The 17,172-nt window shown below is 43.3% G+C and overlaps 1 protein-coding gene across 26 annotated transcripts in view; it reads right to left on the reverse strand.

Moving 5' to 3' along the window:
• Window positions 1-7,962: 7,962 nt before the first annotated feature.
• MBNL2 (muscleblind like splicing regulator 2) overlaps window positions 7,963-17,172 on the reverse strand; it is a 77,626-nt gene continuing 68,416 nt past the window's right edge. For all 26 annotated transcript variants that reach the window (XM_083610905.1, XM_083610902.1, XM_083610901.1 and 23 more), the window contains one exon: window positions 7,963-13,004. In XM_083610905.1, the coding sequence (XP_083467031.1) occupies window positions 12,880-13,004 (125 nt within the window). In that variant the 3' untranslated portion in view covers window positions 7,963-12,879. The remainder of the gene's footprint in view (window positions 13,005-17,172) is intronic.

A 17,172-nucleotide genomic window follows, 5' to 3' on the forward strand; every position in this document is an offset into this window, starting at 1 on the left:
AAGCCATTTGAAGGCAGGCATGTATAGGGAAGGTTGTTTTAATGTTAAATGTTTTATTATCTTTTTATATACATTGGAAGCTGCCTGGAGTGGCTGGAGCAATCCAGTAAGATGTGTGGGGTATAAATAGTAAAATTATTATTATGGAATGGGATGTCCCTATTTTCATCAGAGAAAAGTTGGAAGGTATGCAGTTTGAGGGAACTTTAAGGAGGGCATGAGCTTCTAAGAGGGTTTGGCAAGGTTAACGGGAGTCTGGGTTTAGCAGCAGGCTCACCTGGGCCACCCACTATCCGCGCTACTCGGCTGTGCTGCCTGCTCACCAGTCCATCTTGACTGCTTGCCTGGACTGCCTGCATGCCTGCCTGTTTACCTGGGCCACCTGCTTGCCCCTTTCTACATCCCCCCACTCCTCACCATCCAATGTTGCTTTTCTGTTATTCTGTAGTTTGTAGCACCATCTGTTGGAAGCCCTGCAAACTGCAGCCTGACAACATCCCTACAGTTTTATTAAATATTGCTTTCTATTTTATATGGATTAGAATGGTTTTAAATGCTGTAAGACACTGTGGGAAGATAATTGTGCTGCGAATAGCTGTTCATACATTTATTAAATAAATAAAACCATCCATTGTAGCTTTCATTTGATCCATTAAAAGTGGGTGGGGTTTTATTAAAATTTACAGCCTGCCTTCTCACAAGCTCTCAGTCATAAGTTTGTTTTACTTGGAAGGGTTGAGGGAGCAAAATATGTTAAATGAGAATTCTTGGAAACATAGATCATTGGTCCATCTAGATTAGTATTTTCGACACTGACTGCCATCAGCTCTCCAGGGTTTCAGGCATGGGTCCTTTTCACAGTTTGAACCAGGGACTGTTTGCATGTAAAACATGTACTGAACTCAAGCATAGAGCTGCTAAAAACATAGCAGCAGGGAAATGCTGTTGAGATATTAAGCTTGAATAGGAAATATCCAGCTGTGTAAGAGGCACGGTGCTTTCTGCACTGATGCTGTCCCCAACACCCCCTTTTGTTTCAGCCCTACGTTCTCTGTTCTTAGAATCATAGAATTGTAGAGTTGGAAGGGACCCCAAGAGTCATCTAGTCCAAACCCCTGCAATTAAGGAAATTCAGCTAAAGCATCCATGATAGATGGCCATCCAACCTCTGCTGAAAAATCTCCAAGGAAGGAGAGTCCACAACCTCCCAAGGGAGATTGTTCCACTGTTGAACAGCTCTTACTTTCAGAAAGTTCTTCCTCATGTTTAGTCGGAATATCCTTTCTTGGAGCTTGAAGCCATTGGTTCGAGTCCTAACTTGCAGAGCAGGAGAAAACAAGCTTGCTCCATCTTTCATGTGACAGCCCTTGAGATAGTTGAAGATGGCTATCCTATCTCTTCTCAGTCTCTTCAAGGCTAAACATATCCAGCTCCTTCAACCGTTCCTCATAAGGCCTTCTTGACCTTCCCAGGTTGAGTAGGACCCACTGTGCAATTGGAAACCCTGATAAAGTAGCATCTCTAGTTGTGCAGAGGTGTTCAAATGAAAATGGACAGAACCCCCCCTTCAGACCTTCTTTGATCAGCAAGGCTAAAGACATGTGTGGGGAGGTATTAATAGATCTCTGTCCACACACATTCTAATACTGGTCTTGCCCCATATTGACTGCAAACAATGCCTTCTGCAGTATCCAAGTGAAATTTCAGTGGCTTGGCTAAAGGATGAGGGAATACAGATTGGCTTCTCATCTTAGAAGCTTTGCAATGTATGTCTCCATCTGTTTTGATAAAAAAAGGTAGTAAAATAAGTTCCATCTTGATGCTTTCAGATCTCTCAATTGTGCATAAAGCAATTGATTTTAGAACTTTGGCTCCCTTATGTTTGGTACAAAAAATGAGGCCAATTTTCTAAGACGTCTAGGAGGTGTATGGTATTTAGAAGTAACAGATGAATAGCTCTGCAAGGCTCCTTTATTTAAAGAGCTATAATTATATAGGAGCAGAAATTTTGATTTGAAAGCAGCTCAAAATGATGATTAACCTCAAAAAGCATAGCACAGTTGCTACCTTGGCCAAACCCTGGAGGCTGGTCAAAATGTTATTACTGTTTTCTTCTGTTATTTGGTCTTCTTCCCAGAACTACGTAGGACAGTTTTTATGTTGGCACGTTCTGTTTCCGTGTTGTTCCATCATACTTTCCCCCCTATATTTTCTGTGAATTAGTAACTAAATACTATTGATGGTGGGTTGTTTGGAGGTTGTTTTTTTGCTCCTGGTGAGTTTGCAAATTATTTTGTGTTCCTTAATCAGTTTTAATCTCCAGTTAATCAGTAATGGAGAGTATTGATCATGCTAGCATACCCCAGGAAATCTAACCCATTTTGAAACATAAAGTTAACCACGTCAGCTTTACCGTTGGCATCAAAGTGCCGCAGGAAAGAGCTGGGAACCTGGGCTGCATTGCCAACTGCCAGGGATCAGAAGAGACTGGCACAAATACCAACATAGTCCTCATTTTATGTTGTACATTTGTGTGTAGATTAATTGTAAGCTGCATATTGGGAGCCGACGTCAGCTGAAGTGTGGGGGTGGCATAAATATAAGCCACAACATTTTGAGGGGAACAGGATACAGGGAGGCAGGAAAAACAGGCAAGCTGAAGGCAACCTTGTCCATGCCAATTAACCCTTCTGATGGGAAAAGGGGTGCAATCAGGGTGGCTCTCTGTGGAGCTCCTCTGCTCACGCTGGGTGCCTTCTGCATCAAGCTGAGGAGCTGTGGCGATGGCTGCTTCATGGAGTCAGGTTTGGCAATGCCACTGCAAACTCCTCAAGCTGCATGCTTCCCAGCTAAGCAAAGGGGTAGCGGAGGCAATGATTGTTTCCTCGTAGCCACCTCTAAAGAATCTCTAAGGGCCCCTCCAAACTCTGTTCTGCAACGTGACATTGATCCAATAATAGTTCCTTAGTGGTGGATTTACATCGCTTTATTCTATTTTTTTTATTACTGCATTTGTATCAGTAATAATTTGTATCCTTTTATCCAAGGAGCTCATTTAATTCCCTCTTCCTCATTTAATTCCCACAAAAGCCCTGTGGGGTCGTTTCGGATGAAAGGCAGTGGGTGGCCCAAGGTCACCCAGTTTCTTTGCAATGCTTACTCAATGTCACCACATTATTAGTATGGGATATATCTAATATCATAGAACAAAAATGCTTAACTAACTAACGCATGAAGGGGTTAAGACCATAGAGTAAGCTGTCCTGCCTGGCTTAGCTAGATCATACCCCCTAACCTTGGGAGGAAGAGCTAGCAAACCCTTTGTTCTCCCACTTTCCACTATTCTTTTTTACCATGTGACACCCACCAGTAAGGATAACGAAGCTGGATGCTCCAAGCCACCTTTCTGTTTGTTGCCTTTGGAGGCAACATAGAAGGGAATATTTTAAAGGTCTAACAGCCTATGTTTCTACGCTTTATTTTGCTATTTTAAATATCTGCTGGGGCTCTCTAACCAAAAAAATAGCGTATTTTTCGCTCTATAGGACGCACTTTTCCCCCTCCAAAAACGAAGGGGAAATGTGTGTGCGTCCTATGGAGCGAATGCAGGCTTTCGCTGAAGCCTGGAGAGCGAGAGGGGTCGATGCGCACCGACCCCTCTCGCTCTCAGGCTTCAGGAAGCTATCCGCAAGCCTTTGGAGCACAGCGGGAGTGCCCGCGGGCTCCCAAGGCTTACGGACAGCAGCCTGCAGCCCGAAACCCGGGGAGCGCACCCCAGGCTTCGGGCAGATGTCCGCAAGCCTTCGGAGCGCAGTGGGAGTTCCCGCCGGGCTCCCAAGGCTTGCAGATGGCAGCCTGCGGGCTTTTCAGGGAGGTGGGGGAATTTCCCCACCTCCTAGAAAAGCCAATAGAAGCCGCACAGCCCCTTTAAAGAGCGCACGGCTTCTGCGGGCTTTTCAGGGAGGTGGGGGAATTCCCCCATCTCCTAGAAAAGCCAGTAGAAGCCGCGCAGCCCCTTTAAAGAGTGTGCGGCTTCTGCGGGAGGTGGGGAATACTCCCAGAGCTTGTCGGGGCTGGTGGGGGAAGCCCGGGCTTCCCCCGCCAGCCTCGATAAAGCTCCTGAGCAGCTCTGGGGTAGCCCGCGAAGCCTCCGCAGGGCAGCAGCGAGCCTTCATCCCGCTGCCCTGCAGAGCCGCTCTTGGGGGCTTTTACCCTAGGAGGGAGAAGGGCAGCTCATCACTGACTGGCTGCCCTTCTCCCTCCTCAGGGAAAAGCCCCCAAGAGCAACACACACACTCCACTCGTCTCATGAAAGGGAGAGCTGAGCAGAGCCTGGGATGCATACAGGCTCTGCTCAGCGCTCCCTTTAAATAATATTTTTTTTCTTGAATTCCCCCCCTAAAAATTAGGTGCACCCTATAGTCCGGTGCGCCCTATGGAGTGAAAAAATATGGTACTTGCCTCAAATTTGGATCTAGGCACCCAGGACATTCTCCTTTTATTGTATCAAATATTTCCCTTTAACCAAAATATTAAAAACCAACAATTGCCATCTGGAGGGGGGGCACTCTTGTGCTATAGTGCAACAAGCGTGAGACAAAAACAAACTCTTAACACTTGCAAAATACGGGTTTTCAGCAGGAAGTTACAGGACACAAAACTCATTGGAAACGAAGCAATATATCCACTATGAAACTTGCAGGAGCAAAGAGTGTTGAAAGTGGGATGACGTATAACTGCATATAACTGCCCCAGTACCATCATGAGCAAAAATCATCATAAATACACAATAAACAGAATGTCTGGAGGGGCCCAGACTGTTGATAGGAGCCAAGAGAAAGGGTCCTCTTTAGTTTGATTTCTGTCTGTGCCACCACAATTCTCCGCCCATAGAACCTCAGTACTATTCAAAATGTAAGCACATTTCTTCAGGAAAGAACAGCGGCTGTGATCAGGATACTGCAAACTTCTGCACTGTTCTGAGACCTTGTGAAAACATTTTAGAAGTGTTTCTCTCCTGCCAGCGGCAAAACATGTTTACTGCCTTACATAACCCTTTGACAAAATAGTTTTTTTTTACTTGTGTGAACCGGACCATCAAATTTGTGATGATGAAGTTCAGAAAGCTAATGAGAAACGAGGCTTAATTGCGATGTGGTGGGTTTGTCGTCATCTTATAGCTAAGGGAGTGGGGGCGGAATCTCTTAATTCCTCCTATCATGTTCTGCACATAGGCTGACTATTTTAGAGGGGAATATAGAAATTCTAGAGACCTGCAGCAAAAGAGTTGGCTGATTAGTTTAAATTAATGTATGAAAGCCAACCCACCTTCACTGCTGCTTCTCACTTCTTGACCTCTTAAGCGTTGCCAGGTAACAGAGCTGCAGTGACTGGAAGCCCGAGTTAGCAGGCAAGTACGGCAGCCATGCCAGGGTCTGGACAAATTCTGTATCGAGCCATTCTAGTTTCATGGTTCATACTGTGCCCCTCCTGATGTTTCATTTATAGCACTATAGTTCTGTATGTTCCAGGGTGGTCACACTTTTTCTGTCCACACCAGTGACAGGATGCATTCAGATTGCATTGTCTCCTTCCACCAACCAGTAAATGATCATGTTATGAGCATGCACACAGGTCACCAATCACCCTTTTGTGTGTGTGTGTTTGGTATATAACTCCTGGTATTCAAAAATTAGGTGGCAGGAACTACTTGAGTTCACGGTCTCGGTGAGCTGTCCACACAGACTGCAGTGACAGGCTTCTGTCAAGAGACGCACAGAAATGCCATGAAACCGAAGTCACTTAACATTCCCTGCCCCCACCACACACAAAAGTGGGAAAGTGTGCAAAACTTTGCACACCATGAAAATATTGCGGAACCGTATTTCAGAAATGTTGGGATTTGTGTGATAGAAGAAAAAGTGATTTGAAGGCATTATTGCAGAATAGCAATGGAATGATAATAGCTTGTATTGCTAGAAGATGCAGATGATTGACAGTGGATTCTCCTACAATAGTACTGGTATATATCATCTGAGGGATCTAGATATTACAGGTAATACAGGGCCAGACAGGTCACTTGCCTCATACAGAACAATAGTGCAAATGTTCTTAAAACTAAATAGAAGACAAAGAGATTTAGCAACTCAACCCATTTCACAGTGTTTTTCTGACACTGCAGTAATTTTTAAATAAGTAGCCCTCACCATAATTAAAATGCCTCTTGCTACAGCTTTCATGGCTGGCACAAGTTTAGATTTAGCCAAATGGATGATTAGAGCTGTGACATTTGATTCATTTTAATGAATTTTTCTACATGAGCTGTTAGTTCTGGAGGGCGAAATATTTATTCATTGAGCGCACCATCCACAGGCAGAGATACACACACACACACACACACACACACACACACACACACACACGGAAGACAGGGAAGTGTGCAGTATTTTCCATTGCTTATACTTAACCTTACACCATCATATAATCAAAAGTTATCCCCCCGGAGTTAAATGGGGCTTACTAGTCAATAAGCCTTAGACTAGGGCATTGGGGCTGGGATGGTGCAAGCAGAATATGGGAAATAAATTTTGAGGAGCTGTCTGAAATGAGAGGGGTGACTTTACTTAGAGGTATTCTGCAAGACAGCTCCAGCAGTATATGACATTAGGAGAGAAAGGATGGAATTGTTTGTCTCTTTGGATGGCTGTGTGGAACTGGAAGGTCACAGGCAAGCATGTGCTGGGATAGAAGATCGGGGGCCTACCTGGTCCACTATAACTTGCTGTCAGTGCCCAATCAGATTCCTACCGGAAGCACGCAAGCAGGACATGAGCACTATAGCGCTGCTTCTGTTAATGGAGGAAATATTACTGGTGCACTTCTCACATCTGTTATGGAACTCCCATAAAACGTGGTTCTCCACTTTGGCCACATTTAAGCACAAAAGGTAGAAACCTTCCTATCTGCCCAGGCCTTTGGGATGCAAGCAACATTTTTTTTGAGGAGTCCATAATTTTTGCTCTCTACTACTGTTGCCTTGTTCTGTTTTCATATTCAGGTACATTTTACTGTGTCGTGCTGCTTACCTGCGATACTGTATTGTTAGCGGCTCCACACTCCCATTCTGAGGAAGAATGGGGTAAAACTGCAAGGAAAGAAATACTTCCTGGAAGACGACACAGGATTTACCACCTTTAGGCTGAAGTTGTCAGGAATGGCTGTAGATCTGCAGCCTAGTAACGCAGCACAGAGACCTTGTATGTGTTTGTTTTTAAGGTGTGAGAGAGGGTCTCAAGGTGGTCTAATATCAAATTAAAAATTAAATATAGGATCCCAGCTGTGCTGAAAATATATAATTCCATGAATCAGAGAATTGTAGAGTATTACAGAACTGTAGAAGGAGCAATCGCTGTGCAGGGATGAGTGTCTCTGGCTTTGTTTCAAGCCTAGTTCTCAGCTAGGCTGTTCTCAAGGCACAGCAAGCTAGATGCTGTAGGTACGTTTGCTGGGTTCTAGAACTCACCTTTACCAGTTGACTACAAGAGCAGTCATTTTTTGTCTGATCATCCTCGGCACTTCCATGAAGTCAATCTAAGGGGAACTCTGCCTTCCCTTATTTCAGGCTCCCTGGTACAGAGAAAATCATCACCTGTAGGGCGTTTTGAGATAGCTCTTTGTGCCAAACGGAAAAGGGAAGGAAGTTCTGAATTTGTGAAAGAATGATTGTGCCAGCAGTGCAGATCTACCAGTCTGTTCTGACTAAAAAGCATTGCATGTGGATTGAAAATGCCAGGGGTGCCTGGCATAAACTCCTGTCTGAAAAAAGGACCCTAAATTCCAGCATTTCTTCACATATTTATTGCCTACAGCTTTTCTAAACACAAGGCTCATTGATCCATTTTCCTTTGCTGGAATCGTTTTCTCAGTACGTCGCAACAATGAAATAACACTGAGGTGCCAGAATCATTTTAAAATGTTTCTTTTTATTTCCATGGTTGCACATTGGGTAATTAAATAATATTTCAACCAACTCATAAATGAGTATTTAAATCAGGCTCCTAAATAATTACAGTACATGAAATAAGAGAAGGGGTTTATTTAACTGTTAGCAAAGGATGCAGTGTAAATGTCACCATTGATCATTTTGTATGGGCAAATTAAGGTATTTTGGTGAAGTGCTCTTATAGAAAATACAGAGACGTCCCAAGACACTTGAAATTATGTCTCGGCTTCAGTACTTGCTGACTATATTGGCCCATTTCATGGTTGCTTCAAAGGAGTATTAAAAACAACAACAACAACAAACCAATGTAAGGTCGATTTACCATCGTTAGACATTCTTTTCCAAAATATAAATGAAGTTTTGGCAAATAATATTTATACAGAAAAATAGGTTTAGATCTTTCCAGATTCAATGTATTCTACAAAACTACTCTAAAATAAATAAAAAATTATGTTCTTGTATACTTTTTTTCTTCTTAAACGCTAGTTCTTTCTTTACTATGAGTACAGATTAAAAGCAGGAGGCACTGAGACTAAACAAAGTGCAGTTGAGAAGGGGCAGAAGGAAACCAGGCTTGGGTATCATGTCACATTAAATCTCAGCTTGAAACAAGCTGTGGTTTAATGTGAGATATGGGAGCTCCTCTTCCACTCCTACCACATTGTGGATCAAACAATGAGTCGGCCTTGTTGTGTTGTCTAAACCTGGGCTCATTGTCATTGCTCTCCAAACCAGCCAAAATCTGTTTTTAGCTTTCCACTAGTGGTTTGTTGGGGGAGAAATGAACCACAAACCTGGGTTTGAATGACAAGGCGGATTCTGGCCTATTTTGTCCACAGGGTGGCAGCAGTGGAAAAGCAGCACCGAAAACCTTAGCAGCATGTGCTTGCAAACACACCATAATTTGCTTTAAACTATGGTTTAATGCATGGGTAGGCAAACTAAGGCCCGGGGGCTAGATCCGGCCCAATCGCCTTCTAATCCAGCTCGCTGACGGTCCGGGAATCAGCGTGTTTCTACATGAGTAGAATGTGTCCTTTTATTTAAAATGCATCTCTGGGTTATTTTGGGGGCATAGGAATTCATTCATTCCCCCCCCCCAAATAGTCTGGCCCCCCACAAGGTCTGAGGGACAGCGGACCAACCCCCTGCTGAAAAAGTTTGCTGACTCCTGGTTTAATGTGATGTACCGACTGGGCCAGTGATTTTGCTGTCCCAGAGACAGGTATCTCTGAATGCATTTGCGTGACTTCTGATCTCCTAGGTAGCCCTTGCTGAAAAGGACAGGGTTAGACTTCCTTTGCAGGTGAAAATGAGAAGTTCTTGTTGCTAGTTCTGCTGATGGGACGCATTCTGGTAGAAATGGAAAACAGGATTAGGCTTGTGTTGCGGGCTGAAGATGGAAGCCAAAACAGTAAAATGAGGCAAGCAACCAACAGTGGGACAAAGTCCTGTGTTTAGATGCCAAATGGCTGAAAGCAAGCATTAAAATGCATATCGCTTTAAGGGTTAGAACATCAGGTTGAGGCTGGAATGAACACTATATGAAGACCAGCTGGGTGGCTGGAGCAGAGATAAAGGGGGAATCGGTTCTGGAGTGCAGGGCTGACATGAGGGCCGGCCCAAGACATTTTGGCAGCTGAGGCCAGCCACAAAACGGCGCCCTGCCCACCCATCAGGGAAGAAGGGGTGCGTGTGAAGTTCTACATTGGGAGCAAGGAGAGGAATAGCTCAGGAGAGCACGAGACTCTTAATCACAGTTGTGTGTTCGAGCCCCACGTTGGGCAAAAGATTCCCGAATTGCTCTGAGTTGGACTAGATGACCCACATGATCCCTTCCAACTCTACAATTCTACATTGGGAGTAAGGGGTGAGGAAGTGAATATCTATATTGGGAATGGGGGGCAGGGAAGGGGCATGCTTGGAATCACACGGGGTTGGTTCAGAGCCCAAAACCCCCAGAAGGCAGCCCCTGCCATTTCATCCCTAGGGATGGGAGACTAGCAGAGCCTTCTACTCGATGAGATGACTTCTACAGTGGCACTGGAGGCGGGAGCTGCTCAGGAGGGGTAGATCCTGCCCCCAAAGCATATGTAGCAGCAGAGGTTGGCGACAAATTCCGTGGAGGCTGGATCTTGCCTTGCCTCGCCTCAGGGTTGGGCCAGCCCTGGCTGGCACAGTATGTAAGGAGCAGGATTTTTAAAAGTTGCAAGTGAGAACGTGCCAGGGGCGAATGGATTAATATATGTTGTTACTATAATAATAATAAAAAATAAAAAATCACTTCAGAGCCAGAGGCTGTTGAAGCTGTGCAGACCAAAGCAAAATGGGGTGATGCAACATACTCGGAAAACGATACAGGTTGAAAGCTTAGTCAGGGCTCCTGGAGGGCATTCAGGGAGTGGTGTGTGTGGACCTCATTCTAGCTGCCGCTGGTTTCTCTGCCTGTGCAACCTCTGTGACTCATGCTCTTAAAACTGTGATTCTCAAACCACTTAGTCCAGCCTAGCCCCACTGAGACAACACAGCTATTTTGGAGCCAGTGGATTGTGGTTTGACATAAATATTTTTAGAAATGTAGAAACAGAACAAACTTATATGTCAATACAGTGGAACTCTCTTTTTTAAAAAATAGGATCTCTCTTTTTCTCTTGGTTCAGGAGGAAATAAAGATAATGACCTTTGATCATTAATGAATAGAACATAACATTGCAGTGATTCTAAGAAAATAATTGTTTAAACATAATGTCCGATAAAATGTTCTTTCTACAGTTTAAATATTTAAACAACATACATAAATTGCCATTTAGTATTGTCCAATAAACTATCAAATGTTTAAATGCAACTTTTTTTAAAAAAAAAAAAGAACCCAAACTACAGATGTAGGTAAACGGCCATATTCTCAACCTAGGTTAAACATCTGAGAAAATTTACAAGTGAAGATAAAAGAAATACATATTCCTCACAAATTAAAACTAATGCAAGATTACAAACACTATGTTTACCATCAGATTTTGGGTTCTTTGTCTCCCCCCCTCCTTTTAGATGATCAAAGCTATCGTTTGAATATAAACAGATATTAGACATTTGAAAAGCAAGATTAACACTGAAAAATAATTTCATTAACAAAAAAATCAATTAGTGCTTCTGGTCTTTCTGAGTAGGCAGTGCCGCCAGAGCTAAGTAGCTTAGAATCAATCTGAAAAGTCTTAGTTAAAATACTGCAATCATTTATAATGTTCACATGGAAAAAAACCAGATGTTTCAAACAATTATACATATTTCCATAGAACAGCTGCTTTTTTGTTTTATAAACAATAATTTAAAAACTATGTACTTGTCTGATATATGTGCAACATATAAAATGTGAAATGTGACATATTTGGTACAACAGTATAGGAAACAAATCTTAAAAACAAACCTCCTACATTAATCAAATGTATATAATTACCTTGTAAATCAACACAGTTTTTAAAAAAGTAAACATTAAAATCTGTTTTGTCCATATATATGTATGTGTATATATAATATGTATATAGCTGTATTAAAGATATCTTCATAGTTCTGTGACATAAAATAAGCTTTTAAAGAAAAAAAGGTTAAAAGAACTAGTTTCTTTCTCTGTGCTGTAATCCGGTTACAACTTCTTAAACCTGATTTTAAAAATACGGCAAGAGTAACAATGGATTAAACTGAAGCTCTCTCTACATTTTGTTCAGTATTCTCCTAGTCATCTAGATTAAAGTCACTTATTAGTTTTTTCAATGACTCAGTTTCAATTATTCCGTTTTGAGTTAAAATAGAATATCTTGCTATCTTTTCACCTATAGACCCATTTCTTTAATTGGGAAGAAGTTATTTCATAACAAGTTCTTATTTTTGGTAACCTGATTGCAAATCTGAAAGCTTAATCACTTGGTGTAAATTCAATTATAGACATCAGTGTCACATAGTTTCAAGTCTGATGTGGCAAAATTTAGGCACTTTTGCAAAGGCTTTATTTTAAAAAATATCCTCTCTCTTTGTAAAATAACATAGTCAAGACTTTGTTTGGGGTATGGAAACCACACTGTGCAAAGGTTTAATTTAGTTCTAGAATGCCACGATTCCAGTACAGCTTCTCCGCACCTGCCCAAAATCAGCTCGTGTGCATCTCCGCAATTTGTGCTTTGCCTTGGAGCTTTTGACGGGTGATGTTCAGGGATACAGGGTTCGGCTTTCACATCACCTCCTTTGCCTTGGCATCAACTGCCTTAGTAGAGAAGTGAGCTTTTTAAGAGAGTACAAAGTGGTCAAAGGGTTAAAAGTTAAGTCTGCAGTTGGTGAAGATTGGCCAAGATCCAAAGGGCGACTGGGGTGGGCACCCGAGGGCTTGCACATGCTCAGCGGGGCCTTTGATTCCCCCCCCCCAACTTCCTTTGAGCAGGAGACCCCCTTTGCCGTCTCACCTACAGCTTTGGGACCTCTCCACAATTTCCGAAGCAGTTTGCCCTGCGAAGTGGCCGGGGCCCACGTGGAGCTAGTTAGGTGGTTCTCTGGACCTTGGGCTTAGTGGCCAATGTAAATCATTTATTGCTAACATTGAAAGATTCATAAAGTTGTGAACCCTACAATAATATATGAATAGGACTACTTACATTAGCTATAATCATGGCGGTAAGACGATATTTCTAAGAAGTAAACGGTGCTGTATAAAACCTTGAAAAGTAAAATGTTACCCTTTTTTTTAAGTCTTGAACCATCACAGCTGGCATCAGATAGTTAACTAGATTAGTTTGGAATATACTAAGCATACCATATTTAATATTCATTTTATGATATAGCAGCACTAGCTCTTTAGTGTTTTTGTGATTTGTCCAGACGAACAAACTCTTTACTCAGCATGCAGTTTGTGGCAATTCTATTGAAGAGACAGGGTAGTATGTACAGTAACAATGCTTTGCTGTCCTCATCGAGGCCTCTTGACATTCCATCCCATTCCTGTTGACTATTTCAGGATTATCTGTTAGAAGAAAAGAAAAAACAGCAACAACATGGTTGGGTGTGCTATTCAATTCTGATGAAGCGACTACTCCACCCCCCCTTTTGCTTTTATGTTGTCTCAGAATGAAGCACACAGATGATGCGCCTAATGTTCTTATGGACAAAACTTGCATGGTATGCGAGCCTTTTAAGAATAACGGTGTTCATTTGTTACAACGGTGTGTGCTCCCAATCGTTTCCTGGACATGAAATACAGTCGTACCTTGGATTCCAAATGCCTTGCGAGTCAAACATTTTGGCTCCCAAACGCTGCAAACCCGGAAATGAGTGTTTCAGTTTGTGAATGTTCTTTGGAACCTGAACGTCTGACGCAACTTCCGGTTGGCTGCAGGAGCTTCCTGAAGCGATTCGGAAGCTGTGCCTTGGTTTTGGAAGTTGAACGGACTTCCAGAACGGATTCCGTTCGACTTCGGAGGTACCACTGTATTAGGAAACTCACCACTGTGCCCCCAGCTGTGCCCTTGCCCTGTGTCTTGAAAGATGTTGCTGAGAGCTGGGACCACTCCGGCTGCCATCTCTGAATGGCGCCACCCCAGCACCATGCTCAGCTGGGGTTCTCCTGTGCCACATCATTATTTCTTCCACAGGCACCTTCCCCTATGCTGTTGCCTTTAGAACCAGAGACTAACCTGGGAAGGAAGATGTATCCATGAATATTTGCCCAATTATGTCATCTAGGACGCAGCTATACAGCTGCAAATAAAACACTGTAAGAGTGTTTTAAGTGCAGTATACAATGTGACACTAGATGGTGATGGTGAGCCTTATGGAAAATTCAATGTACAGTGGAACCTCGGTTGTCGAACGTAATCCGTTCCGGAAGACCGTATGGCTTCCGAAACGTTCAACAACCGAGGCGCAATGGGCGATCATCAAAGTGAATGGAGAAAGTTCAGAAATGCACCTCGGAAGCTGTTCGACTTCCAAGGCGCGTTCAAAAACGGAAGCATTCGCTTCTGGGTTTATGGCGTTCAGGTTCTGAAACATTCGGCTTCCGAGACGCTCAAAAACCAGGGTTCCACTGAATTTTTTTTACAGCTAAAAAAACCCCAAACCATTTTCAGAACTTTTTAAAAATGTGTGTGTAGATTCCACCCTAATCTGCTTAGTAGTAGTAAGACACCAGAAATCCACAAATCCCGAAAAGTAGTCTCCAATTAGGGAATGTACTTCAACCTTGCAAACAGACGCTCTCAGGCTGAATAAAAGGGAAAACGCCTCCAGGTAATAAATTTCTCTTGGTAGATCCTTGAGGCCTCAACTCCCAAATTCTAGCACAGCCTCCCACTGGTGCAGAAGTTACATTCTGGGCTTCCGCACGTGTCAGTGAAATGCACGTTAAGTGGGGAACACCCTGAAGAGTCCTAGCGGCTTGCAAGGAGACACTACCTGGAACCTGAAGAGGATATCCTCTTTGAGCTCCGGGGAGGGCCTCCTTGCAGGCCGGAGGGGGAGCGGGGCTTTGTTGAGGCTGCTCAGCCTCCCCGCCTAGCAGCTGACATGTGGGGTAGCGCAGCAGCCGCTTCCCCGCACATCAGATGAGCATCTCAACAAAGTCCCACTGACCCTCCAGTTCACGAGCAGACCCTCCCAGGGGACCAAAGAGGACGTCTTCTCTCTGGGGAGGGTTTTCATGTGAACCAAGAGGATTCTCCAGGGTGCTCCCCACATCCCGGCATCAGATGTGTGCATGGTCACGTGCAAGTGGGGAGTTGCCTGTACAGAGTTTTCCAGTTAAAGTAGAAGATGTAAAATTTATATGCATGTGCACACCACAATTTAGCATGAGATGAACAAGTTGCAGCAAGCTTCAGGCTTGTGCACTGATTTCCCGGCATGGCCAGATATTCAAAAAATTCCGCTTTTGATTAACCACAGCTTGCCATGTAGTTTGGACCCACAATTATAGCAAGCATTAACTATGTTTGTTTGAACAAGCCAGCGTCGGTTAACTATGGTATGAAGGTAAATATTATCCTAGTTAATATTAAACCAGTTTGTCAGTCAAAATGACACAATTAGGATTAAGAAAAAGTGACAACTTCCAAATTCTCCCTGATTCAACAGCATCTGGGAACCCAATGTTGAAGAAAACTGCTATGGGAAATGCAACCACTATGAAGATCTAATTGGGGACACTTTAGGATGTTCCTGGTTGATTTTTAAAGTTCAATGTACAGTTGTACCTTGGAAGTCGAACGGAATCCGTTCCAGATGTCCATTCGACTTTCCAAACATCCAAAAACCATAGTGCGGCTTCTGATTGGCTGCAAGAAGCTTCTGCAGCCAACTGGAAGCCTCATCGGATGTTCAGGTTCCAAAAGAACGTTCGAAAACTGGAACACTCGCTTCCAGGGTTCGATCGTTCAGAATCCAAAATGTTTGAGAACTAGGCTGTTCAAAAACCAAGGTATGACTCTATAAGGTTTGAATCGTATATCATCACCTGAGGACCATGAGATACTACACCAGCATGGAGCCTACAGTTCCAAAATATGCAGCTGCTACATTTTTCTACATAACTTTCAGAACGTATTTCTGATAAAAGGTGGCAGTCTTCATCAGAATGGTGGGTGTATTTCATGTTCTCAGGGCAAATGGATATATTCTGTATGATATACATGAACTATTAACTACAGTGAAATATTACCTCTGCCCTACAGTCTAAAACTAAAATGCTAAAATACATTACTAAAAACTAATACAAAAAGCTAAAATACATTAGCCATTAGGAGGCATATTTCAGCCACATAAAGAATCAACTCCTTTATCAATAAATAGTTGCTGGAGCCAGATATGAGACTATAAAAGACTAGTGAGAGACCAAGCTTAAACCACAGGATGGGCGATTCATAAAATAAGCAAATAATAATTTCAAGTTATTTTATCCAGCTTCCTGCAGATAGCTCCACAGAGTTTCATTTATTTATGGGAAACATATTTTTCGATCACAACACTATTCTAATAATAACAGAGTGAGAGTACAAGAATCTGAGGCCTTACACTAATCCACAGATGTTCCCTGCCATAGTTTCCTCCTTGCTGTAGCTGCTTCTATCATTTATTTATTCAAATATTATTTATTTTTAATTCTGTTTTTAAGACCAAGAAAACGGCTCCCAGAGCAGCTCACAAATCACTAAAAATTGACAGTCCCTGTCAGCAGCCTTACAATCTAAACAGACATGACGCAAAAGGGAAATGGATTGGGGGGAGGAAAAAATGAACTTGGGTTCAAGTTCATGGTTAAAAGTTGCTCTAATGACTAGCTGGGAAAGGAGCAGGGCAGGAAAGGGGGCAGTCCCCCACAACTCTTCCTTTCCTCTGCTGCAACTAGGGGGGCAATTCAATCACAGGAAGCTGGTATGAAGCCAGATCCAAACCCCATTCAGCAGTGGGGCTGCTGCTGGAAGAGGGAAAACAGGCCTTAAAAATAATGTTCTCTGCTGAGTTGCCCAGTCCTGTGACCAAGAGGAACAGGCGTAGGATCTGGCCAAAGTGCCATGCTCCTGGGACACCCATTTTGGGGAATTTGTAGCAGCCTCGGCTCAGCCCTGACTGAGAAGAAGAAGAAGAAGAGTTTGGATTTGATATCCTGCTTTATCACTACCCCAAGGAGTCTCAAAGCGGCTAGCCTTCTCCTTTCCCTTCCTCCCCCACAACAAACACTCTGTGAGGTGAGTGGGGCTGAGAGACTTCAGAGAAGTCTGAGTAGCCCAAGGTCACCCAGCAGCTGCATGTGGAGGAGCGGAGACACGAACCCGGTTCCCCAGATTACGAGACTACCGCTCTTAACCACCACACCACACTGGCTCTCCAGGATGACCACATTACACTGGCTGAGCTGGGGTTGGGGACTTAGCTCTGACTGGGTGGGACGCGTCAACCAGCCAAGCCAGAGATCCACTGCATCCTAAGCTGCTCACCCCAGCAGATCTTGCCATGGGATTGCATCCTTCCACTGCTGTAATGTAATGCCCCAACTGTTATTTAGAAAAAAAACCTTTGGTGATTGGCCATGGTAGAGCAAGGGTGAGGTGCTGCTGTACTCTTCTGTATACTGCAGCACAAGCTAATGCTCACAACTGAATGCAAGAAAAATGACGACCTGTTAATCTCATTTAAAT

The sequence above is a fragment of the Podarcis filfolensis genome (assembly GCF_964270895.1).
Source record: "Podarcis filfolensis genome assembly, chromosome: 4".
Classification (NCBI taxonomy): domain Eukaryota; kingdom Metazoa; phylum Chordata; class Lepidosauria; order Squamata; family Lacertidae; genus Podarcis; species Podarcis filfolensis.